We start from the raw sequence: 26,073 nt of genomic DNA, 5'->3' as shown, positions 1-26,073 counted from the left end.
AGAGCCGCTCTCAGCCCCAGTCTTCATGCCCCGGCCCCCCACCACCCCGCTCCGCTGAGGCCGCTGCTGGCATTAAGGTGCTGGGAGCCGTGCTGGGCACATAGCCCATCTGGGGGGCTTGCGCCCACTTCTCACAGCTACCGATGGGGCAATTTCCACGCTCAAACCATTTGCATATCCTCCATCACCTCGCTGGGCCGTATTTCCCGCTGGAAGTGCACCAGGAACCAGAGCCAGCACTCCCAGCGTGGGCCCCGGACCGAACCAGACTGGTCACGTGGCACGGACCGCCTCCCTCAGGGTGGGGTGCAGCTCGGAGCCCCCCACTCCCAGGCAGCCAGACCTGGGGTGCACTGCAGCCAGGTCTGCCTCTGGTTACTTGTCTGCTCCGTGACGGCACAAGGGGACCCCGCATATCAGGGTCCCCGAAGCACCAGGCCCCCCGATCTCAAACAGGGTCCACATCGTGCCAGGCACAATGCCCCCCCGACCTCACAATGCCCCCCCAGAGCCTCAGCCAAGCAGCTTGGATAAACAAGGATCCCCACCCCCAGCGTGGTCCCAGCGTCTCTGCTCAGCGCCAGGAGCCTGGTGTCTCTTGGACCCCGGCCTCTAGGCCCGTCTGCCTCGCCATCGCGTCAATTACCTCGTGATCCCGGGCCCCTTGGGAACCTGCAGAGCTATGGGGGGAGGTCTAGGGGGTGCTCCCTCATCCGGGGGAGGAGGCAGGATCCTCCAGCAGCCAGAGGTGAGCTCCCTGCCCCATCCCACTGAGCAGCACCCCCCGCCCCCCGCCCCCCACCTCCTCCGGGCAGAGAGGCCCCAAGCTGGGAACTCGTCTCAATCTCTCCCCGCTCTGCGCTGGTGAGGGACCCCGCCACTGAGGGCAGCAGAGTCAATGGGAAGGTCTCCTCAGACCCCAGAGTTCCTATGTTATCCCCTAAACCCTGGGCCAGTCACTTAGCCACTCTGTGCCTCAGTTTCCCCCAGGTAACACGGGAATACTGGCCCTGCCCTGCCTGTCAGGGTCACGGGATAAACACACGGGATTTGGGAAGGCCTCCTCAGACCCCAGAGTTCCTATGTTATCCCCTAAACCCTGGGCCAGTCACTTAGCCACTCTGTGCCTCAGTTTCCCCCAGGTAACAGGGGAATGCTGACTGTGCCCTGCCTGTCAGGGTCACAGGATAAACACACGGGATTTGGGAAGGCCTCCTCAGACCCCAGAGTTCCTATGTTAACTCCCAAACCTTGGGCATGTCACTTAGCCACTCTGTGCCTCAGTTTCCCCCAGGTAACAGGGGAATACTGGTCCTGCCCTGCCTGTCAGGGTCACAGGATAAATACACAGGACTGTGGGTAGCTCTGGGACTGGTTTTGTGGCCTGGGCAGGGGGATCTAAGTACCTAAGAGAGATAGAAACACACCCCCAGCAACGGCAGGGCAAGCAGGCGGCTAAAACGGACTCTCCTGCTTTGTGTCTGAATTAGCCCCCGACTCCCCCAGCATCTGTGAGGGGACCCCCCCCCATGCCAGGACCAGGGCCAGTCTGCGTAAGCACCCTGTGCGCACACACCAGGGGAACCCGCCACCCCAGCGCCGGATGCCCGAGCAGCAGCCGTGCCCGTTTCCTTGCTAATTAAGACGCAATTCCCCCCGTTCCGCTCCCGGCAGCATCCAGCGGTAAAGGCCTCTGCAAACCACAGAACAAGCCTCAACACCAGGAGATGAAAGGCGGGTTTCCCGCACCCCACGCCTCACATGACCCCCTCCCCCGCCCTGCGCCCGCCCCTCGGGGCATCGCCAGCAGCCCCATGCGTGGAGGCAGGGAGGCAGGGACCACCCAAGTCCACCCCCCATGGAAGATACTGCCCTGAACGCCAGAGCCGCCTGCTGCAGCGGGTGCTAACTGGGAGGAGACAATGGGTCCGAAGTAGATCCGGGCTCGCTTGACCCAGCATCCCAGCCTCTGTTACCGTGCGAGGGTCAGTTGGCTGCTCCGTGCCTCAGTTTCCCACTTGTGAGATGGGGCCGAAAGCTTCCTGCTCACCGCCCCCCCACGCCTGCCCCTCCCACATCATCCTGCGGTGGGACATCCAAAAGAGGGGCCCGCTCTGCCCCGCCCCCTCGCCCCATGGGGGATCCTGCACTACATTCCCCGCCTGGCTGTATGCCCCCCCCCCCGCAATGCCCCCACCTCTGGGACATTGTACCCAGTTCCCAGCCTGGCTGTTCCCCCAAACGGGGGTGACTGCGCACTGCCCTGGGGCACTGTCATGAGAACGGCCAGACTGGGTCAGACCAAAGGCCCATCCAGCCCAGCGTCCTGTCTGCCCACAGTGGCCAGTGCCAGGTGCCCCAGAGGGAGGGAACAGAACAGGGAATAATGAAGCGTCTCTCTCCTGCCACCCATCTCCACCCTCAGACAAACAGAGGCCAGGGACCCCATTCCTTTCCCAGCCTGGCTAATAGCCATCGATGGACTTAACCGCCACGAATGTATCTAGTTCTGTTTTAAACCCTGCTATAGTCCTAGCCTTCACAGCCTCCTCAGGCGAGGAGTTCCACAGATTGACTATGCGCTATGTGAAGAAGAACTTCCTTTTGTTTTAAACCTGCTCCCCATTAATTTCATTTGGTGGCCCGTAATTCTTATATGATGGGAACAAGTCAATAACGTTTCCTTATTCACTTTCTCCACCCCACTCATGATTTTATAGACTTCTATCACATCCCCCCTTAGACTCCTCCTTTCTAAGCTGAAAAGTCCAAATCTTCTTCATCTTTCTTCACATGGGAGCCGTTCCAAACCCCTCATTGTTGCCCTTCTCTGAACCTTTTCCAATGCCCAGAGATCTTGTTTGAGATGAGACCATCGTATCTGCACACGGGATTCAAGAAGAGGGCTTCCCATGGATTTATAGAAGGGCAAGAAGATATTCTCCGTCTTGTTCTCGCTCCCTTTTTAAATGATTCCTCGCGTCCCGTTTGCTTTTGTGCCCGCCGGCACCCACTGCGCGGACAGTTTCAGAGAACTAGCCACGATGCCTCCAAGATCTCCTTCCTGATTAGTGGTAGCTAAATTAGCCCCCATCATAGTGTCACACTGAGCAGGCCCTCTCCAGCAAGTGCCAACCACCACTCACTGACCCAGGGTGCCCGGTACCCTCTGTCCCTTCCTGGCTCTCGGGGGCATCAGCCCTCCTCCCTCCTCCTGAGCGAAGTCACCACCCAAGCCAAGCAAAGCAGAGCCTTTCCCACGATGCACTTACTGGGCAGAGCCACCCCTGCACGGAGCTAGGAGGGAGGAGCACAAGGTGCAGGAGGGACGTGTTCGGCGGGGGGACACCGGACCGTCAGCCTGAGTACACATGGCTGGAAGGCTGGCTCTCGGACCCGGAGGCAGGGTGCTGCAGGTGCCCAGCATGCAGAGCAGGGGGAACGGTGTCAGTCCAACTAATCCTTAGGCCGAGGGCTCTTCCCGCATCTCCACTGCCCCACCCGCACCCTCTCCTGGCCCACAGCCTCGCTCTCTGCTTCTTGGCCCTTGCCCGGCCCCGGGAGCTGGCGCACGGGGGTTTAGTTCTACTTGCTTAAGATAAGGCAGCGAAAAGCTGACACCAGGCTTTGGCGGCAGGTGACTCACTACGAGATAAGCAGACTTCGGGAGCTGGCACAAGGACCGCGTGGCAGTTCCTGCATCAAGAGACAAGAGGGGACCTTGCTAAACCGCCTAGTGCCTCAAAAGAGGTAAACACGACGGGACAAGTAAGAGCCAAACACAGAACCTGGAAGATTTCCACTCTTCCATTCTGACCATTCAAAAGCACTCCATGCCAAATCTAGGAGTGCATGGGATACAGGGGCATTGGCAGCAATGCCACAGAAGGCCCATTTATGACAAGCAGGCAATTGATAAGGGAAGCTAAAGGTACTGGCCCCTTGGGCTAAGGATACTAACGAGAACTTGTGGCTTCAATCTATCAGGGACAAGATAACTTAGCCGCCGCCTAGGCTGGGTGCTACAGCAGGGTGGTGGAATCGTCCGTACTGATGTAGGCAAGGCCGACGCGTTACGTTATTGGTGTGTTGCATTTGGAACAAAGCCGCTCCCCTCTGCGTTTCACCGTGCTCCCGCCCCTTTGAATCCGGGCTTGGGTTTCCAAAGGTGCAGAGAACAGCCTGTCCTGGCCAAAGAGACCGGGACTCTCCCAGCCCCCAGCTAGCGGTTCGGGCAGCCAGGACACCTGGGTTCTAGGCTTAGCTCTGCAGCTAGCCCCGCTGGGTGACCGTGGGCAGGTCACTTTACCCGTGGCCACTCTGCCCTCAGGTCTGTGCAAGCTGGGGGGGGGCAGGGATCGTCTCGCGCTCGGCACCAAGGAGGTTCGACTGGCGGGCGTTTGGGAAACACGGGGCGCTGTTTCCCAGGCTCAGCCAGCTGTCCAACGGCTCTCAGAGTTTGTCTTCCCCCGCGCGAGGGGCAGGTACGGCTCCCAAAGTGCTCAGAGGGCCCCCCTGGTGCACTGCAGGGCCGCCCGCGCGTGTCTCCACTAGCAACGCAAGGACCCGGCGAAACCCCGGCGTGTCCGGAGGCAGACCGGCCCCGCCGGTCCCAGCAACGTGGGAACAGCGCCAGGGGCCACGCAGAGCTCCGGGAGACGGGGCCCCAGGTACCCGCCCTGCCCGGGGCCAGCCGGGCATCTTCTGCACCCCAGCTCGACCCCCAAGGCACAGGCCCAGAGCAGCGCGAAGAGCTCCCCTCCCCGGCAGCCCTGACGTCAGCAGCGAGTTACTCATTAGCTCGTTCCAGGCCGGCGGGGAAGAAAACCCCAACCCCCCTCCCGGCGGCCGATCCCTGCTGCCGTGTCCCCCAGGCGCCCCGTTACTCTCCAACTGCATCCGTCGCCACAGCCCACCTGCCCTGGCGGCCGGTTCCTCCCGGAGGGTAGAACCGGGCCCGGGGCTCGGCCCACGGACAAGGGGGTAGGTGTCCCAGCTCCCCCCCGAAGCATTTCCACGGCAACTGGGCCGTGTGTCTACTAAGGGGGGTCACGGGGGCTGGGCCGAGGGGCTCGGGTGGGATTTCGCTGGAGGAAGGGAGCCACTGGGGCAGCGGGGGGCTGAAGGGCAGGGTTATGGGGCAGAGCCTTTCCTGTGGGCCTGGGTTTGTTCAGCCCCTAGCACAGGGGGGTCCCGGGCTGACCCTGGCCCCTCACGGCTCTTCCTAAGGCTGGGCCGCCCCAGAGCCTCCCACGCCGGCTGAGCCCCCCGGGACCCGACCCATCCCCCAGCGACCCGGCCATGCCTCTGGAGGGGGGCGGGGGGAGGCCGTACCTCCCACAGGGCCTCCCTGCCAGCACTCGGAGACACGCCCTCCCCCCACCCTGCCCCGGATCCAGAGAGGCGCTCAGCACCCACCAGATTTTGGGGGACCCCATGGCAGGGGGACAACTCCCCCCCCCACACAAACCCAGGCACCCAGAAAAGTGCTTCCAGGGCAGCGTGCCAAGGAGCCCCTCCTCCGAGCCCCCTCCGGCCCCGAGCCCCACGGCCGCCGGGATGGCCTGGCAAAGCAGCCGCAGCCGGATCCCCGTCTGAGGTCACAGCGCAGCCGCCCCCCTTCGCCGCCCACACTTGTAGCCGGCTCTTGGCAACCCCCCCTTTACTGCAGGGAGGGAGGGATCCCCCCCCCCTTCCACCCCCCACCCCTTTACTGCAGGGAGGGAGGGATCCCCCCCCCCCCCCCACCCCTTTACTGCAGGGAGGGAGGGATACCCCCCCGCCCCCCACCCCTTTACTGCAGGGAGGGAGGGATACCCCCCCGCCCCCCACCCCTTTACTGCAGGGAGGGAGGGATCCCCCCCACCCCCCACCCGTTTACTGCAGGGAGGGAGGGATACCCCCCCACCCCCCACCCCTTTACTGCAGGGAGGGAGGGATACCCCCCCACCCCCCACCCCTTTACTGCAGGGAGGGAGGGATACCCACCCCGGAGGGATACCCCCCACCCCCCACCCCCCACCCCTTTACTGCAGGGAGGGAGGGATACCCCCCCCCCCCCCGGAGGGATACCCCCCACCCCCCCACCCCTTTACTGCAGGGAAGGAGGGATACCCCCCCACCTCCCACCCCTTTACTGCAGGGAGGGAGGGATACCCCCCCCCCCCCCCCCTGGAGGGATACCCCCCACCCCCACCCCTTTACTGCAGGGAAGGAGGGATACCCCCACCCCTTTACTGCAGGGAAGGAGGGATACCCCCACCCCTTTACTGCAGGGAAGGAGGGATACCCGCCCTCCCCGCCCCGCCGGCAGAGTCAGTCCGAGGCCGTAAATCCAAGCGGGGCCCGTCTCCCCAGCTGGGGACAGGACGGCGCAGCCCAAGGCAGGGGACCAGGGACTCCCCTTCCCCCCGAGACCCTCCCATGCCCCCCTCATGCTCAGGGGAGTCGCTCACCAGCCCCCCTGTAAATCCAACCCCGCCCCTCGGATTTCCAGCCCCAGGGAGCGGCCTGGCCCCACGGCGTCCACCTACCCAGAGCATGCAGGACAAGCAAACCCAGGTCATCCTGAGCGCGGAGCGGGCCCCGGCGGGCTCAGGGAGACGGAGGGCACGGCCGGGGGGCCGCGGCGGGGCGGCAGGGCCGGGGGGGGTGCCAGCCCATCTCTCTGGCCGGCGGGCTCCGTGTGTGTGTCTGCGCCGCTCCCCGAGTCCCTGCCTCCTTCCCCTGTCACTCCGGCTTTTCTCTTCTTCTTGGGTCAGTTCCTTCGCGGGGAGGCGGTGCCTGGAGGGAACCCTGCCAGGCGCCTGCAAAGTCCTCCCCCCGCCGCTGCGCCGGGCCCTGCTTTAAAGAACTTTAAAGGACTTTCCCAGGCGCTGCCGGCTCCCTCGCCCCGTCCGGCCTGCTCCCCCACACGACTGCGGGGAGGGCGCGGGTTTGGGTCCCCAGCGGGTCCCCCCGGCCCGGCTCCGGCCCAGCGCGGCGCGGCCAGAGACGGGCTTCCCGGCTCCACGGGGGCTCTGCCAGGTCCAACGGGAACGTTCCCGGCGCCCTTGGAAAAGGGAGGGCGAAGGGGCCAGCCCGGAGACCCCGGCCGCCCGTGGGGCCCTGGCACAAGGGCAGCCTCTGAGCTGCGCAGCCCTGCCGGGGCGGGGGGTCTCTGGCTATTCAGCCCCTGCTCTGGCCAACGGGGTCGTGCCAGCTGTGGTGGAGACCGGGGGCGGGGGGGCAGTGGGCCTCAGTTGCCATCGGATGGGAGCCAGCCTGGGAACGGGCCACCGGGCAACTAGACGTGGGTGGGTCCCTCGTGCCAGCTGGGCCCGGACAAACTGGGGAGACTTGCCCTGCGCCTTGCGCCTCCCCTCGCTCTGCACCCACTGCCAGGGGCCACGCACTGCCAGGAGCCACGCACTGCCACGGGCCACGCACTGCCAGGGCCACGCACTGCCAGGGGCCACGCACTGCCAGGGGCCACGCACTGCCAGGGCCACGCACTGCCACGGGCCACGCACTGCCAGGGCCACGCACTGCCAGGGGCCACGCACTGCCAGGGGCCACGCACTGCCAGGGCCACGCACTGCCAGGGCCACGCACTGCCACGGGCCACGCACTGCCAGGGGCCACGCACTGCCAGGGCCACGCACTGCCACGGGCCACGCACTGCCAGGGGCCACGCACTGCCAGGAGCCACGCACTGCCAGGGCCACGCACTGCCACGGGCCACGCACTGCCAGGGCCACGCACTGCCAGGGGCCACGCACTGCCAGGGGCCCGGGGGCCCCCCTGCCACAGGGGGAGGCAGCGGCAGGCCAGGAAATCCGGGGGCCCCCCACTCCAGCCAAGCTGCCCGGCTGCACGGGGCTGCAGCCAACGGGGGGGGGCTCTCCCACGCAGCCGGGGGGCTGCCCCCGCCCCTGCCCCCGCGCCGGTCCCTCATCGCAAACAGCTTTGCCTAGGACCAGCCGCCTTCCCAGCCAACATTTGGTTCCCATTTCCTGCCCCCCACCGGCCCGCCTTCGCTCCCGGCCCACTGCCACATGCGCGGGGGGCCTGGCCGAGGGGGCCGGGTGCGCTCAAGGAAGGACGCAAAGCGGCGGGGAGGGGGGAGGCCGGGAAGCTCAGCTCTCCCCTGCAGTCGGGGGCGGAGGGGGCGCCGAGGGGGCACCAGACACCCAGAGACGGGGCCGGGTCCTCTCTGAACCGGGGGGCCTGCAGGGAGGGGGGGCGGGGGCTCAGCCCCCCCCCCCCAGGAGCTCTCAGAGGCCTGTGGCACACGCCCCTCCCTGCACCGTGAACTCTTGCCAACTCGCCTTCCCCCCGGCTCCCGCCAGCGCCACCCGCGCAGCGGCTCCTTGGCTGCAGTGCCAGGATGCCCCGGGCAAGGGAGGAATGCCAGCCTGTGGGGCCCACTGTGCCCGCCTCTGCCCCACGCACCTGGGCTGCCCGGCCCCTCAGGGCTCTCCTCCAGCGCCCGGCTGTGGGGAGAGCGGGCGGCTCGGGGAGCCAGCAATGGGGCAGGGAGACACCCCCCTTCGGGGCACTGGTTCAAAGCCGGCCTAGGCCAGCTGTGCCCCTCGCCTGGCTGCCGGCTTTGCCAACGGCCGTGCCATGGAGGGGAGCTCCCCTGCGCCCACCCAGCCCACCCGCGCCTCCTCCACCCTCCCGGCACAGCGCCCCTGCGGTCAGGGGAGGGGGCCGCGCCCTGGGCACCGAGCTGGAGTCTGGCAGGCGCCCGGGCATCACCTGGGCTGGGCACGAAGGATCCTGCCCGCTCCCTGCAGCCCCTCGCCAAACACGCACACACAGACCCCCCCCCCGGGGTCAGTGGGGGGCTGCAGTGGGGGGCTGGCCAGCTACAGGGAACCAGCCCCCCGGAGCCAGGGAATCGGCGCCGCTGACTTTCCACGCGCCCCCCTCCGCCGGCTCTCCCCAGCCGCTTCTCCATCCCCCCTCTGCCCACAGCCAGGCTGCCCCCCCAGCCCAGCCTCCCCCCGCCCCGCGCCATCGGATCCCGCCACAAAGGCTGCGAGCGGGGCAGGGCCGCCGAGCCCCCCTGTTTGTGTTGCCCAGACAATGCCGCCTTTTGTGTGGGCCCGCGGCCGCCCAACGCCGGACCACCCTGCCTCCCGGCGGCCTGGGAACACGCCGCCCCTCCTGCCCCGCCAGCCCCCCAAGCTCTCGGCCCCGCTCCATCAGCCCGTGCCCCTCCAGAGAGGAGCCGCAGGGGCGGGGGGCAGAGGGCTTGGGGGACCCAGAGAGAGGCTTGGGAGCGGGGGGATGGGGACACTGGGGGGAGGGTGTGTGGGGCGGGGAGGCAACACCACGCCCTCCGGCTCTAGGGAGACGGGGCCCTGGAGGCTCCGGGGGGGGGGGAGCCTGTCATGCTGCAGCCCAGGGACCCAGCCGAGGGGCCCCGGCCGTGGGGGGCTGCCTGCTCGGTGCTGCTGGAACAGGGTGGGGAGGGCGGGAATACACAGGCCAGGAGTGAAGGGCAGATCTGGGGGGCAGGGCAGGGGCAGTGCGGGGGGGGGGGGATGGAAAGAGGGGCCGCCCTGGACTGATGGCGCCCAAGGGCAGAGCTGGGGGGGATTGCAGTGCGGGGGGGGATACGCAGGCCAGGAGTGAAGGGCAGAGCTGGGGGGGATTGCAGTGCGGGGGGGGGGATACACAGGCCAGGAGTGAAGGGCAGAGCTGGGGGGGGATTGCAGTGCGGGGGGGGATACGCAGGCCAGGAGTGAAGGGCAGAGCTGGGGGGGATTGCAGTGCAGGGGGGATACACAGACCAGCAGTGAAGGGCAGAGCTGGGGGGGATTGCAGTGCGGGGGGGGATACACAGGCCAGGAGTGAAGGGCAGAGCTGGGGGGGATTGCAGTGCGGGGGGGGATACACAGACCAGGAGTGAAGGGCAGAGCTGGGGGGGATTGCAGTGCGGGGGGGGATACGCAGGCCAGCAGTGAAGGGCAGAGCTGGGGGGGATTGCAGTGCGGGGGGGGATACGCAGGCCAGGAGTGAAGGGCAGAGCTGGGGGGGGATTGCAGTGCGGGGGGGTGATACACAGACCAGAAGGGAAGGGCAGAGTTGGGGGGGATTGCAGTGCGGGGGGGATACGCAGGCCAGCAGTGAAGGGCAGAGCTGGGGGGGATTGCAGTGCGGGGGGGATACGCAGGCCAGGAGTGAAGGGCAGAGCTGGGGGGGGATTGCAGTGCGGGGGGGTGATACACAGACCAGGAGTGAAGGGCAGAGTTGGGGGGGGATTGCAGTGCGGGGGGGGATACGCAGGCCAGCAGTGAAGGGCAGAGCTGGGGGGGGGGGATTGCAGTGGGGGGGGTACGCAGGCCAGCAATGAAGGGCAGAGCTGGGGGGGATTGGAGGGGGGAATATGCAGGCCAGCAGTGAAGGGCAGAGCTGGAGGGGATTGCAGTGGGGGGGGGATACGCAGGCCAGCAGTGAAGGGCAGAGCTGGGGGGATTGCAGTGCGGGGGGGGATACACAGGCCAGCAGTAAAGGGCAGAGCTGGGGGGGATTGCAGTGCGGGGGGGATACGCAGGCCAGGAGTGAAGGGCAGAGCTGGGGGGGGATTGCAGTGCGGGGGGGTGATACACAGACCAGGAGGGAAGGGCAGAGTTGGGGGGGGATTGCAGTGCGGGGGGGATACACAGGCCAGCAGTGAAGGGCAGAGCTGGGGGGGATTGCAGTGCGGGGGGGGGATACGCAGGCCAGCAGTGAAGGGCAGAGCTGGGGGGGATTGCAGTGGGGGCGGGGATACGCAGGCCAGCAGTGAAGGGCAGAGCTGGCGGGGGGATACGCAGGCCAGCAATGAAGGGCAGAGCTGGGGGGGGATTGCAGTGGGGGGGGGGGATACGCAGGCCAGCAGTGAAGGGCAGAGCTGGGGGGGATTGCAGTGGGGGGGGGGATACGCAGGCCAGCAGTGAAGGGCAGAGCTGGAGGGGATTGCAGTGGGGGGGGGGATACGCAGGCCAGCAGTGAAGGGCAGAGCTGGAGGGGATTGCAGTGCGGGGGGGGATACACAGACCAGGAGTGAAGGGCAGAGTTGGGGGGGATTGCAGTGCGGGGGGGGATACGCAGGCCAGCAGTGAAGGGCAGAGCTGGGGGGGATTGCAGTGCGGGGGGGGATACGCAGGCCAGGAGTGAAGGGCAGAGCTGGGGGGGATTGCAGTGCGGGGGGGGATACACAGGCCAGGAGTGAAGGGCAGAGCTGGAGGGGATTGCAGTGCGGGGAGGGATACACAGGCCAGCAGTAAAGGGCAGAGCTGGGGGGGATTGCAGTGCGGGGAGGGATACACAGGCCAGCAGTGAAGGGCAGAGCTGGAGGGGGTTGCAGTGCGGGGAGGGATACACAGGCCAGCAGTGAAGGGCAGAGCTGGGGGGGATTGCAGTGCGGGGAGGGATACACAGGCCAGCAGTGAAGGGCAGAGCTGGGGGGGATTGCAGTGCGGGGGGGGGGATACACAGACCAGGAGTGAAGGGCAGAGCTGGAGGGGATTGCAGTGCGGGGAGGGATACACAGGCCAGCAGTGAAGGGCAGAGCTGGGGGGGATTGCAGTGCGGGGAGGGATACACAGGCCAGCAGTGAAGGGCAGAGCTGGGGGGGATTGCAGTGCAGGGGGGTGATACACAGACCAGGAGGGAAGGGCAGAGCTGGAGGGGATTGCAGTGCGGGGGGGGATACGCAGGCCAGCAGTGAAGGGCAGAGCTGGAGGGGATTGCAGTGCGGGGAGGGATACACAGGCCAGCAGTGAAGGGCAGAGCTGGAGGGGATTGCAGTGCGGGGGGGGATACACAGGCCAGCAGTGAAGGGCAGAGCTGGGGGGGATTGCAGTGCGGGGAGGGATACACAGGCCAGCAGTGAAGGGCAGAGCTGGAGGGGATTGCAGTGCGGGGAGGGATACACAGGCCAGCAGTGAAGGGCAGAGCTGGAGGGGATTGCAGTGCGGGGAGGGATACACAGGCCAGCAGTGAAGGGCAGAGCTGGGGGGGGTTGCAGTGCGGGGGGGGGGGGGGGGGGGGGGGGATACGCAGGCCAGCAGTGAAGGGCAGAGCTGGAGGGGATTGCAGTGCGGGGAGGGATACGCAGGCCAGCAGTGAAGGGCAGAGCTGGAGGGGATTGCAGTGCGGGGAGGGATACACAGGCCAGCAGTGAAGGGCAGAGCTGGGGGGGATTGCAGTGCGGGGGGGGGATACGCAGGCCAGGAGTGAAGGGCAGAGCTGGGGGGGATTGCAGTGCGGGGGGGGATACACAGGCCGGCAGTGAAGGGCAGAGCTGGGGGGGATTGCAGTGGGGGGGGATACGCAGGCCAGCAGTGAAGGGCAGAGCTGGAGGGGATTGCAGTGCGGGGAGGGATACACAGGCCAGCAGTGAAGGGCAGAGCTGGAGGGGATTGCAGTGCGGGGAGGGATACACAGGCCAGCAGTGAAGGGCAGAGCTGGGGGGGATTGCAGTGCGGGGGGGGATACGCAGGCCAGGAATGAAGGGCAGAGCTGGGGGGATTGCAGTGCGGGGGGGATACACAGGCCAGCAGTGAAGGGCAGAGCTGGGGGGGATTGCAGTGCGGGGGGGATACACAGGCCAGCAGTGAAGGGCAGAGCTGGGGGGGATTGCAGTGCGGGGGGGGATACACAGGCCAGGAGTGAAGGGCAGAGCTGGGTGGGGATTGCAGTGCGGGGGGGTGATACACAGACCAGGAGGGAAGGGCAGAGTTGGGGGGGATTGCAGTGCGGGGGGGGGATACGCAGGCCAACAGTGAAGGGCAGAGCTGGGGGGGATTGCAGTGCGGGGGGGGATACACAGGCCAGCAGTGAAGGGCAGAGCTGGGGGGGATTGCAGTGCGGGGGGAGATACACAGGCCAGGAGTGAAGGGCAGAGCTGGGTGGGGATTGCAGTGCGGGGGGGTGATACACAGACCAGGAGTGAAGGGCAGAGCTGGGGGGGGATTGCAGTGCGGGGGGGATACGCAGGACAGGAGTGAAGGGCAGATCTGGGGGGGATTGCAGTGGGGGGGGATACGCAGGCCAGCAGTGAAGGGCAGAGCTGGGGGGGATTGCAGTGCGGGGGGGGATACGCAGGCCAGCAGTGAAGGGCAGAGCTGGGGGGGATTGCAGTGGGGGGGGGATACGCAGGCCAGCAGTGAAGGGCAGAGCTGGAGGGGATTGCAGTGTGGGGGGGATACGCAGGCCAGCAGTGAAGGGCAGAGCTGGGGGGGATTGCAGTGCGGGGGGGATACGCAGGCCAGCAATGAAGGGCAGAGCTGGGGGGGATTGCAGTGGGGGGGGATACGCAGGCCAGCAGTGAAGGGCAGAGCTCGGGGGGATTGCAGTGGGGGGGGATACGCAGGCCAGCAGTGAAGGGCAGAGCTGGAGGGGATTGCAGTGGGGGGGGGGGATACGCAGGCCAGCAGTGAAGGGCAGAGCTGGAGGGGATTGCAGTGCGGGGGGGGATACACAGGCCAGGAGTGAAGGGCAGAGTTGGGGGGAATTGCAGTGCGGGGGGGGATACGCAGGCCAGCAGTGAAGGGCAGAGCTGGGGGGATTGCAGTGCGGGGGGGGATACACAGGCCAGCAGTGAAGGGCAGAGCTGGGGGGGGTTGCAGTGCGGGGGGGATACGCAGGCCAGGAGTGAAGGGCAGAGCTGGGGGGGGATTGCAGTGCGGAGGGGTGATACACAGACCAGGAGGGAAGGGCAGAGTTGGGGGGGATTGCAGTGCGGGGGGGGATACGCAGGCCAGCAGTGAAGGGCAGAGCTGGGGGGGGGATTGCAGTGGGGGGGGATACGCAGGCCAGCAGTGAAGGGCAGAGCCGGGGGGGATTGCAGTGCGGGGGGGGGATACGCAGGCCAGCAATGAAGGGCAGAGCTGGGGGGGGATTACATTGGGGGGGGGATACGCAGGCCAGCAGTGAAGGGCAGAGCTGGGGGGGATTGCAGTGGGGGGGGGGGGGGAATACGCAGGCCAGCAGTGAAGGGCAGAGCTGGAGGGGATTGCAGTGGGGGGGGGATACGCAGGCCAGCAGTGAAGGGCAGAGCTGGAGGGGATTGCAGTGCGGGGGGGGATACACAGACCAGGAGTGAAGGGCAGAGTTGGGGGGGATTGCAGTGCGGGGGGGGATACGCAGGCCAGCAGTGAAGGGCAGAGCTGGGGGGGATTGCAGTGCGGGGGGGGGGATACACAGGCCAGGAGTGAAGGGCAGAGCTGGGTGGGGATTGCAGTGCGGGGGGGGGATACACAGGCCAGGAGTGAAGGGCAGAGCTGGAGGGGATTGCAGTGCGGGGAGGGATACACAGGCCAGCAGTGAAGGGCAGAGCTGGGGGGGATTGCAGTGCGGGGAGGGATACACAGGCCAGCAGTGAAGGGCAGAGCTGGAGGGGATTGCAGTGCGGGGAGGGATACACAGGCCAGCAGTGAAGGGCAGAGCTGGGGGGGATTGCAGTGCGGGGAGGGATACACAGGCCAGCAGTGAAGGGCAGAGCTGGGGGGGATTGCAGTGCGGGGGGGGGGGATACACAGACCAGGAGTGAAGGGCAGAGCTGGAGGGGATTGCAGTGCGGGGAGGGATACACAGGCCAGCAGTGAAGGGCAGAGCTGGGGGGGATTGCAGTGCGGGGGGGGATACGCAGGCCAGGAGTGAAGGGCAGAGCTGGGGGGGATTGCAGTGCGGGGGGGTGATACACAGACCAGCAGTGAAGGGCAGAGCTGGAGGGGATTGCAGTGCGGGGAGGGATACACAGGCCAGCAGTGAAGGGCAGAGCTGGAGGGGATTGCAGTGCGGGGGGGGATACACAGGCCAGCAGTGAAGGGCAGAGCTGGGGGGGATTGCAGTGCGGGGAGGGATACACAGGCCAGCAGTGAAGGGCAGAGCTGGAGGGGATTGCAGTGCGGGGAGGGATACACAGGCCAGCAGTGAAGGGCAGAGCTGGAGGGGATTGCAGTGCGGGGGGGGGATACGCAGGCCAGCAGTGAAGGGCAGAGCTGGAGGGGATTGCAGTGCGGGGAGGGATACACAGGCCAGCAGTGAAGGGCAGAGCTGGAGGGGATTGCAGTGCGGGGAGGGATACACAGGCCAGCAGTGAAGGGCAGAGCTGGGGGGGATTGCAGTGCGGGGGGGGATACGCAGGCCAGGAGTGAAGGGCAGAGCTGGGGGGGATTGCAGTGCGGGGGGGGATACACAGGCCAGCAGTGAAGGGCAGAGCTGGGGGGGATTGCAGTGCGGGGGGGATACGCAGGCCAGCAGTGAAGGGCAGAGCTGGAGGGGATTGCAGTGCGGGGGGGGATACACAGGCCAGCAGTGAAGGGCAGAGCTGGGGGGGATTGCAGTGCGGGGGGGGATACGCAGGCCAGCAGTGAAGGGCAGAGCTGGGGGGGATTGCAGTGCGGGGGGGGATACACAGGCCAGGAGTGAAGGGCAGAGCTGGGGGGGATTGCAGTGCGGGGGGGGATACACAGACCAGGAGTGAAGGGCAGAGTTGGGGGGGATTGCAGTGCGGGGGGGGATACGCAGGCCAGCAGTGAAGGGCAGAGCTGGGGGGGATTGCAGTGCGGGGGGGGATACACAGGCCAGCAGTGAAGGGCAGAGCTGGGGGGGATTGCAGTGCGGGGGGGGATACACAGGCCAGCAGTGAAGGGCAGAGCTGGGGGGGATTGCAGTGCGGGGGGGGATACGCAGGCCAGGAGTGAAGGGCAGAGCTGGGGGGGATTGCAGTGCGGGGGGGGGATACACAGACCAGGAGTGAAGGGCAGAGCTGGAGGGGATTGCAGTGCGGGGGGGGATACACAGGCCAGGAGTGAAGGGCAGAGCTGGAGGGGATTGCAGTGCGGGGGGGGGATACATAGGCCAGGAGTGAAGGGCAGAGCTGGGGGGGGATTGCAGTGCGGGGGGGGATACGCAGGCCAGCAGTGAAGGGCAGAGCTGGGGGGGATTGCAGTGCGGGGGGGGGGATACACAGGCCAGCAGTGAAGGGCAGAGCTGGGGGGGATTGCAGTGCGGGGGGGGATACACAGGCCAGGAGTGAAGGGCAGAGCTGGGGGGGATTGCAGTGCGGGGGGGGATACGCAGGCCAGGAGTGAAGGGCAGAGCTGGGGGGGATTGCAGTGCGGGGGGGGATACACAGGCCAGGAGTGAAGGGCAGAGCTGGAGGGGATTGCAGTGCGGGGGGGGATACACAGGCCAGGAGTGAAGGGCAGAGCTGGGGGGGATTGCAGTGCAGGGGGGGATACGCAGGCCAGCAGTGAAGGGCAGAGCTGGGGGGGATTGCAGTGCGGGGGGGGATACGCAGGCCAGCAGTGAAGGGCAGAGCTGGGGGGGATTGCAGTGCGGGGGGGGATACACAGGCCAGGAGTGAAGGGCAGAGCTGGGGGGGATTGCAGTGCGGGGGGGGATACGCAGGCCAGGAGTGAAGGGCAGAGCTGGGGGGGATTGCAGTGCGGGGGGGGATACGCAGGCCAGGAGTGAAGGGCAGAGCTGGGGGGGATTGCAGTGCGGGGGGGGATACACAGGCCAGGAGTGAAGGGCAGAGCTGGGGGGGATTGCAGTGCGGGGGGGGATACACAGGCCAGGAGTGAAGGGCAGAGCTGGGGGGGATTGCAGTGCGGGGGGGATACGCAGGCCAGCAGTGAAGGGCAGTGGCAGAGCTGGGGGGGCCCAGGGCCGCAGTGCGGGGGAAGGGAGGGACCGTAGAGCAGGGCTGGGGGGGGCGCTGGGTACCACTGGGGCAGACACAGAATCCGGCCCACGCGGGCCGGGAGGCAGACGTGACCGGAGCTGGCTTGGGCCCCTTCGACAGCAGCTGTGGGATTCAGGTTGGGCAGAATCGGCCCCACCTGCTGGTAACTGCCTCGAGCCAGGCCCGAGCTCTGCCCAGCTGAGACCCCAATGCCAGGGAGGCAGAGCCCCAGAAACACCGGGAACACCCCGAGGAGAGGCCTGCCCCTGGGACGCCCCCAGGACCTCCCCTCCTTCCCTAGGAGAAAGCAGCCCCCCACCAAAACCTTTACAGAGACGCAAGCTACCTGCCCCGGCACCTCTGGGCTCCCCCCGGCTCCGGCCCAGCGCCCGGCCAGCTACCACGGCACCGCCCCACGCCTGGGAGGCTGGGTTCCCCCTCCTCCCCCTACGCCTGTGGCTCTGTGGGGTGAGGATACGACAGGCTACCGCTGTGGGTAGGGGGGGGGGGCCGAGCGTGGGGGGGGCCAGGCGTGTGGAGCACCCGGCCCTAGGGCGTTCGAGAGACCGATGGCGGCCCGAAGCCCCGCACTGCCGGAGACGCCCCGAGCACCCTGAGGGTATGTCTACACTACCCCGCTAGTTCGAACTAGGAGGGTAATGTATGCATACCGCACTTGCTAATGAAGCCCGGGATTTGAATTTCCCGGGCTTCATTAGCAGAAGCGGGGAGCCGCCATTTTTAAATCCCCGCTGCTTCGAACCCCGTGTAGCGCGGCTACACGGGGCTCGAACTAGGTAGTTCGGACTAGGGTGCCTATTCCGAACTACCGGTACACCTCGTTTCACGAGGAGTAACGGTAGTTCGGAATAAGACCCTAGTCCGAACTACCTAGTTCGAGCCCCGTGTAGCCGCGCTACACGGGGTTCGAAGCAGCGGGGATTTAAAAATGGCGGCTCCCCGCTTATGCTAATGAAGCCCGGGAAATTCAAATCCCGGGCTTCATTAGCAAGTGCGGTATGCATACATTACCCTCCTAGTTCGAACTAGGAGGGTAGTGTAGACATACCCAGAGGGTTGAAAAGCCAAGAAATCCCTTTTGCTCCTCCGGCCGTTCCCAGCCGGGCTGCTGCGGTGCTCTGGCGTGGCCCCAGCTTCCCTCTGCACCCCGGCTGGCCCCTCGGCTCCCGGCTCGCAGGGCCAGGGGCTCGCGAAAGCTCTTAATCGCCCCGTAAATGCTTTTACTGCTGGACCCCCCCCACGGTGCCCTCCCATAAGAAGGGCCCACTCCGCCCTCAGAGGTCCCGGCCCGGCAGAGCGCCCCTGCCCTGCCCCGCGTGGCTGGCTCTGGAGCCGCCAGGAATTGAAGAGAGCTCGGTAATGAAAGATGACGTGCGAGGAAGAGCTCCAGGAACACGGCCAACCTCCGGGGCGACGCCGGCTCCCACTTTCCCTGCCCAGACTTGCGCCGAGGCCCTGGCTTGGATCCGCAGGCCCCGCGGCCACAAAATGCCGTCGAGCGCTCAGGAGCGGGCGTGCGGCTCCTCGCTGGGCCAGGCACGGCCTCCCCAGGAAGCTCTGGCGGCGTGGGCCTCGCGGGGCATTGCTGGGGACCAGGCACCGGCTCGACGTGGCCCCTGGGACACCAACTAAGTTGCCCCAAGGCAAAGCAGGGATGAGCCCGGAGAGCTCTGCGAAAGGCCACTGGGCTGGAAACGACAGCCAGGGACTCCTCCCCGCCGCCACCCGGTACTGCTGTCACCTGCCTCATTTTTCCACCCATATGCAGAATAAATTTTGTGGCCTGCACCAAGGCAGGTGCAGATGTGCACCACCCCTAGAAACACACACTGCCGGGAGTAGGCGCTCTGCTGATCAGCTGGGCAGCACCCGAATCTCTCCTGAGCCCAAATGCTCTGCTTACAGGGAACGCTGGCCCCCACGCCTCCTTCGCCCCCCGCCGCCCGCACCGAGCAGCCACGAGGCAGCCAGGAAAGCGACAAGCCAGGCAACGGCTGGCCAGACTTTTCAGAGCCTCCGCTGGGCTGGTCTAGAAGCCGGCAAAGATCCAAGGAGGGGGCGTCACGTTCAACGGCTTCGTGGCCCGGTGGTGGACCGGACCCGACGCGGCGCACCCCAGCAGCCACGGGCAAGTGTTAAATGACCCATGAGAGACGGGCCCGCGCCAGAGCCCTAGGTGGGACCTGCTGGGGGAGCCTGAGTCACATTCCTGGCCCCGGCTCTGCTCCCCCAGAGTTGCCGAAAGACCTGAGTCCCCGCCCACGTGGCCCATTCACGAGCAGTGCTGGAGCGTGGCTCACCCTGGAGAGCCCCAGCCTGGCCCCCGTGGGTGTGGTTGCGCTGGGGGAGAACTCCCCTGCGGAGCCTCAGCCACACCAGTGCAAAGCCCTCGTGCAAGCGTGCCATACCCGTGCGAGCCTCGCGTGAACCCCCTCGCCCGTCCTCCCAGTGCAGCCATCCTGGGCCCAGCCCTCCGGCAGTGGAGATGGGACTGAAAGGTCACGGGGCTGGGGAGAAGGGCGAGGGGGGGGGTCTCCGGGTGCTGTCCGGCTCACACCCTGAGGCCCAGCCCAAGAACAAGGCCCTGCCTTGTAAAGTGGGGAAACTGAGGCAGGGAGCGACTGCGTGTCTGGCCTAGGGGATGAGGGGGGGCAGGGTGAGAAGGGCCCTTGCGGGGAGGCAGTGGGGTGCAGAAAGGAAAGGAAACAGGCCGAGCTGGGCTGGGCACACACCCCCTTCCCCCCTCCCCCCCGGACCACAGGAGTTCTTCTCCCCTCCCCCCCCCCGTCCCTTGTCTCTTCCCTGGCCCCTCCAGGCCGCCGTGCTCCAGGCCGGGGCCCCCCAAAGCTGGGGCAGCCCCCCACAAAGGCAGATCGGACTCTCCCAGCACCTCTGGCCAAGTGTCTCCAAGGGGACGCCCTAGTCCTAGTCCCCGGTGTGGGGAGGGGCCGTGTCGTCCCCCAGGGGCTCCGCTGGGGCCGGGGGCAATCCCAGGCCCCCGCCGCCAAGGCTGGCCCCAGTGGCCCGTTGGGAGAGGGAGTGGCAGGCGCCATCCCAAAAGCCCAGCCGCCCCATAAATCTCCCCCTCCCCCCGGCCCATTCAGCCGCACAGCCAGGCCCGGCCCCTCCCGAGGGGCAGAGGGGTCGAGCCCCGGCGGGCGCAGGCCATTAGCTTGATTTAGGGCTCGTTAAGGGGGGAGGGGCTGGGCGCCCGTTGCCGGCCAGTCTCGGTTTGCAGCGGGCCCAGGGTCCCCTGCCGGCCGGGCCAGGCCAGCGACCGGCCACTCAGCAACCGAACCCAGCCAGGCCCCACCCCCGTTGGCGGGCCGGAGGGGCCGGGCGCTCCCCCCCCCCATTCCCCTGCCAGCCTGGTTCCGAGGTTCACCCCCCCCAACGCTGAACCCCCCCCGCCCCTCCCCCAGCCACGGTCCAGTTCCCAAGAGCCTCTGCAGCAGGGCTAGGGCTGGCACGAGAGACGGCCACAGACCACTGCGAGCAGGATCCAGGGGGCAGAACGTGCCAACGGTCCCCCCAACTTCCCGCAGTGCTTCCCCCACCTCAAAAGCTAACACGTTTCCCCTCAGAGCCTCCCTAGCTCGCAGCAGGATCGCATTGGACAGATGGGGAAACTGAGGCACGGGTCAGCCAGGGAGGCCGTGTCAGAGCAAGGAACCGAGCAAGGCACTGGGCTGGGACTCAGGAGACCTGGGTGCAATTCCCAGCTTTGCCCCAGCCTCCCCCCAGGGCACCCTGGGCCAGTCCAAGCGCCGTGCCTCAGTTTCCCCCATCTGGTCCAGGCAAAGAACCGAGGGGGTCATGACGATGAATCCATTAGCGGGGGAGGGAAGGGAACCCAACACACAAACGTGGGCCACGCTGTCCCCGGAAAGTCGGGCAAAGCAGAAACGGCTCATGACCCCGCCGGCCATCCGAGCCCCTGGCAGAAGCGGGATCGCCTCCCCTTGGGCACAGCGCCCGTCAGATGCCATTTCTGGGCTGGGCTCCTTCATTGGCCTCTTACTTTGGAAAGGGGGCGGGACCGGGGGAGGCGCTAGGAGATCAGACGGCAGCCCCGCGCCTGGCCCCCCGGCCTGAGGCAGGCCCTCCTCTTACGGAAGGCAGGAAAAGCGCGGGGAGCGGCCGATAGCATCTCGGCCAGCCATTAAGCTGCCAACAGCCGCAAGATTGATTCCCAGCGCAAACCGCTCCGGACGCACTGACTGCGCAGACAATAATGCAGCAGCCCAAGAGGGCCCTGCTTTAATTAAAGAGCCGGGGGCGTCGGTAGGGCGAGGGCGAGGGCGAGGTCCCTGCCAGCTAGCCACAGGACTAGCGGCAGGGGAGGGACCAGACTGTAAACAAGCTGCCATTCCAGCCCAGCGAAAGCACCACTCAGGACCACGTCTCTGGCCCCCGAGTCACCGCAACAGACAAGGGCCAAATTCTGCTCTGGAGCTCCTGTTCCAAAAGCCCAGAAGGCCTCGGGCCCTTGAGCGACAGGAGAATCCCCATTTAGGGTTAGCAGTATGGGGCTTAGGACACACACACTTTCTCAATGTCTTTCATGTTCCAGGGATGTATTCCTGTATCATTTGGCATGGGGTGGGCTGGCCCTGTCCTGTGCCGGGCCATCCAGCCCTGCCCTGGAATTGGGGGAGAATCTCAGCTGGGAGAAGGACAGGAAGATGGGGAGGCTAAGGATTAGACCAGGCAGAGGACCAGTGTGGGCCTGGCAGCGCTTCCTGGCAAGTAGCTGGGTGCAGCTTGAGAAGCATAAACTGGGGAAACCGAGGCAGGGGCAGGGTGATGCACGGTCAGGCAAGTCTCTGGAACACCCTCCCTACAGCCCCTGGGCCTCGTGACCTCTCCTTCTCCCGGCCCCAGTGCAAACAGATCGCGTCTTCATTTCTCCTCCTTTCCCCGCTGACGGGGCTACTTCTGCGCCCCACTGCTCCCCCTGTGCCGCCGGACACTCGCCCCACAGAGCCTCCACTGCCTTGTGCCTAAATGGCACGAGCGTTTCACAGGGCTGGGAACGCCGCGGGTCCCTGGGGACACCTGAAGAGCTTGCTCCAGGGTCTGATTTTTTTCAGCTGAATCTCAGAGGCATCAGTGAGTGGGAACCAGGAAAGGGAATTGCACTTCTATTGCCCTGTGCAAACACACACGCCCGGCTGCAAAGGACAGCGAAACGCACCCACACGCACACCCCGGCTACAAAGGACAGCGAAACGCACCCACACGCACACCCCGGCTACAAAGGACAGCGAAACGCACCCGCACGCACACCCCGGCTGCAAAGGACAGCGAAACGCACCCACACGCACACCCCGGCTACAAAGGACAGCGAAACGCACCCGCACGCACACCCCGGCTGCAAAGGACAGCGAAACGCACCCGCACGCACACCCCGGCTGCAAAGGACAGCGAAACGCACCCACACGCCCACCCCGGCTGCAAAGGACAGCGAAACGCACCCACACACACAGCCCGGCTGCAAAGGACAGCGAAACGCACCCACACGCCCACCCCGGCTGCAAAGGACAGCAAAACGCACCCACACGCCCACCCCGGCTGCAAAGGACAGCGAAACGCACCCACACGCACAGCCCGGCTGCAAAGGACAGCGAAACGCACCCACACGCACACCCCGGCTGCAAAGGACAGCGAAACGCACCCACACGCACACCCCGGCTGCAAAGGACAGCGAAACGCACCCACACGCACACCCCGGCTGCAAAGGACAGCGAAACGCACCCACACGCACAGCCCGGCTGCAAAGGACAGCGAAACGCACCCACACGCACACCCCGGCTGCAAAGGACAGCGAAACGCACCCACACGCACAGCCCGGCTGCAAAGGACAGCGAAACGCACCCACACGCACACCCCGGCTGCAAAGGACAGCGAAACGCACCAACACGCACACCCCGGCTGCAAAGGACAGCGAAAGGCACCCACACGCACACCCCGGCTGCAAAGGACAGCGAAACGCACCCACACGCACACCCCGGCTGCAAAGGACAGCGAAACGCACCCACACGCACACCCCGGCTGCAAAGGACAGCGAAAGGCACCCACACGCACACCCCGGCTGCAAAGGACAGCGAAAGGCACCCACACGCCCACCCCGGCTGCAAAGGACAGCGAAACGCACCCACACGCACACCCCGGCTGCAAAGGACAGCGAAACGCACCCGCACGCACACCCCGGCTGCAAAGGACAGCGAAACGCACCCACACGCACAGCCCGGCTGCAAAGGACAGCGAAACGCACCCGCACGCACACCCCGGCTGCAAAGGACAGCGAAACGCACCCACACGCACACCCCGGCTGCAAAGGACAGCGAAACGCACCCACACGCACACCCCGGCTGCAAAGGACAGCGAAACGCACCCACACGCACACCCCGGCTGCAAAGGACAGCGAAACGCACCCACACGCACACCCCGGCTGCAAAGGACAGCGAAACGCACCCGCACGCACACCCCGGCTGCAAAGGACAGCGAAACGCACCCGCACGCACAGCCCGGCTGCAAAGGACAGCGAAACGCACCCGCACGCACACCCCGGCTGCAAAGGACAGCGAAACGCACCCACACGCACACCCCGGCTGCAAAGGACAGCGAAACGCACCCACACGCACACCCCGGCTGCAAAGGACAGCGAAACGCACCCACACGCACACCCCGGCTGCAAAGGACAGCGAAACGCACCCACACGCACACCCCGGCTGCAAAGGACAGAGAAACGCACCCACACGCATACCCCGGCTGCAAAGGACAGCGAAACGCACCCGCACGCACACCCCGGCTGCAAAGGACAGCGAAACGCACCCACACGCACACCCCGGCTGCAAAGGACAGCGAAACGCACCCGCACGCACACCCCGGCTGCAAAGGACAGCGAAACGCACCCGCACGCACACCCCGGCTGCAAAGGACAGCGAAACGCACCCGCACGCACACCCCGGCTGCAAAGGACAGCGAAACGCACCCGCACGCACACCCCGGCTGCAAAGGACAGCGAAACGCACCCGCACGCACAGCCCGGCTGCAAAGGACAGCGAAACGCACCCGCACGCCCAACCCGGCTGCAAAGGACAGTGAAACGCACCCACACGCACAGCCCGGCTGCAAAGGACAGCGAAACGCACCCGCACGCACAGCCTGGCTGCAAAGGACAGTGAAACGCACCCGCACGCACAGCCTGGCTGCAAAGGACAGTGAAACGCACCCACACGCACACCCCGGCTGCAAAGGACAGTGAAACGCACCCACACGCACAGCCCGGCTGCAAAGGACAGCGAAACGCACCCGCACGCACAGCCCGGCTGCAAAGGACAGTGAAACGCACCCGCACGCACACCCCGGCTGCAAAGGACAGCGAAACGCACCCGCACGCCCACCCCGGCTGCAAAGGACAGCGAAACGCACCCGCACGCCCACCCCGGCTGCAAAGGACAGCGAAACGCACCCGCACGCACAGCCTGGCTGCAAAGGACAGTGAAACGCACCCACACGCACACCCCGGCTGCAAAGGACAGCGAAACGCACCCGCACGCACAGCCCGGCTGCAAAGGACAGCGAAACGCACCCACACGCACAGCCCGGCTGCAAAGGACAGCGAAACGCACCCGCACGCACACCCCGGCTGCAAAGGACAGCGAAACGCACCCGCACGCACACCCCGGCTGCAAAGGACAGCGAAACGCACCCGCACGCACAGCCCGGCTGCAAAGGACAGCGAAACGCACCCGCACGCACAGCCCGGCTGCAAAGGACAGCGAAACGCACCCGCACGCACACCCCGGCTGCAAAGGACAGCGAAACGCACCCACACGCACACCCCGGCTGCAAAGGACAGCGAAACGCACCCACACGCACACCCCGGCTGCAAAGGACAGCGAAACGCACCCACACGCACACCCCGGCTGCAAAGGACAGCGAAACGCACCCGCACGCACACCCCGGCTGCAAAGGACAGCGAAACGCACCCGCACGCACAGCCCGGCTGCAAAGGACAGCGAAACGCACCCGCACGCACACCCCGGCTGCAAAGGACAGCGAAACGCACCCACACGCACACCCCGGCTGCAAAGGACAGCGAAACGCACCCACACGCACACCCCGGCTGCAAAGGACAGCGAAACGCACCCACACGCACACCCCGGCTGCAAAGGACAGCGAAACGCACCCACACGCACACCCCGGCTGCAAAGGACAGAGAAACGCACCCACACGCATACCCCGGCTGCAAAGGACAGCGAAACGCACCCGCACGCACACCCCGGCTGCAAAGGACAGCGAAACGCACCCACACGCACACCCCGGCTGCAAAGGACAGCGAAACGCACCCGCACGCACACCCCGGCTGCAAAGGACAGCGAAACGCACCCACACGCACACCCCGGCTGCAAAGGACAGCGAAACGCACCCACACGCACACCCCGGCTGCAAAGGACAGCGAAACGCACCCGCACGCACACCCCGGCTGCAAAGGACAGCGAAACGCACCCGCACGCACACCCCGGCTGCAAAGGACAGCGAAACGCACCCGCACGCACACCCCGGCTGCAAAGGACAGCGAAACGCACCCACACGCACACCCCGGCTGCAAAGGACAGCGAAACGCACCCGCACGCACAGCCCGGCTGCAAAGGACAGCGAAACGCACCCACACGCACAGCCCGGCTGCAAAGGACAGCGAAACGCACCCGCACGCACACCCCGGCTGCAAAGGACAGCGAAACGCACCCGCACGCACACCCCGGCTGCAAAGGACAGCGAAACGCACCCGCACTCACAGCCCGGCTGCAAAGGACAGCGAAACGCACCCACACGCACAGCCCGGCTGCAAAGGACAGCGAAACGCACCCACACGCACACCCCGGCTGCAAAGGACAGCGAAACGCACCCGCACGCACACCCCGGCTGCAAAGGACAGCGAAACGCACCCGCACGCACAGCCCGGCTGCAAAGGACAGCGAAACGCACCCACACGCACACCCTGGCTGCAAAGGACAGCGAAACGCACCCACACGCACACCCCGGCTGCAAAGGACAGAGAAACGCACCCGCACGCACACCCCGGCTGCAAAGGACAGCGAAACGCACCCGCACGCACAGCCCGGCTGCAAAGGACAGAGAAACGCACCCACACGCACACCCCGGCTGCAAAGGACAGCGAAACGCACCCACACGCACACCCCGGCTGCAAAGGACAGCGAAACGCACCCACACGCACACCCCGGCTGCAAAGGACAGCGAAACGCACCCACACGCACAGCCCGGCTGCAAAGGACAGCGAAACGCACCCACACGCACACCCCGGCTGCAAAGGACAGTGAAACGCACCCACACGCACAGCCCGGCTGCAA

At 66.3% G+C, this 26,073-nt stretch overlaps 1 protein-coding gene across 7 annotated transcripts in view; it reads right to left on the bottom strand.

Annotated features, from left to right (window-relative positions):
- The window catches only part of TNS1 (tensin 1), a 251,173-nt gene that overhangs the window by 206,362 nt on the left and 18,738 nt on the right, over nucleotides 1-26,073 (bottom strand). Inside the window, exon 1 of one of the 7 annotated variants that reach the window (XM_075932998.2) lies at nucleotides 6,534-6,725. The exons of the other annotated variants lie outside the window; for them this stretch is intronic. Within the exon in view, the coding sequence (XP_075789113.2) occupies nucleotides 6,534-6,566 (33 nt within the window). The 5' untranslated portion in view covers nucleotides 6,567-6,725. Of the gene's footprint in view, nucleotides 1-6,533; nucleotides 6,726-26,073 lie in introns of those variants that run through there. 7 annotated transcript variants of the gene reach the window in all.

The sequence above is a fragment of the Pelodiscus sinensis genome, chromosome 7 (assembly GCF_052426305.1).
Source record: "Pelodiscus sinensis isolate ZL-2025 chromosome 7, ASM5242630v1, whole genome shotgun sequence".
Classification (NCBI taxonomy): domain Eukaryota; kingdom Metazoa; phylum Chordata; order Testudines; family Trionychidae; genus Pelodiscus; species Pelodiscus sinensis.
Note: the sequence above shows the minus strand (reverse complement) of the source record. Positions and strands in the feature narration are given on the sequence as shown.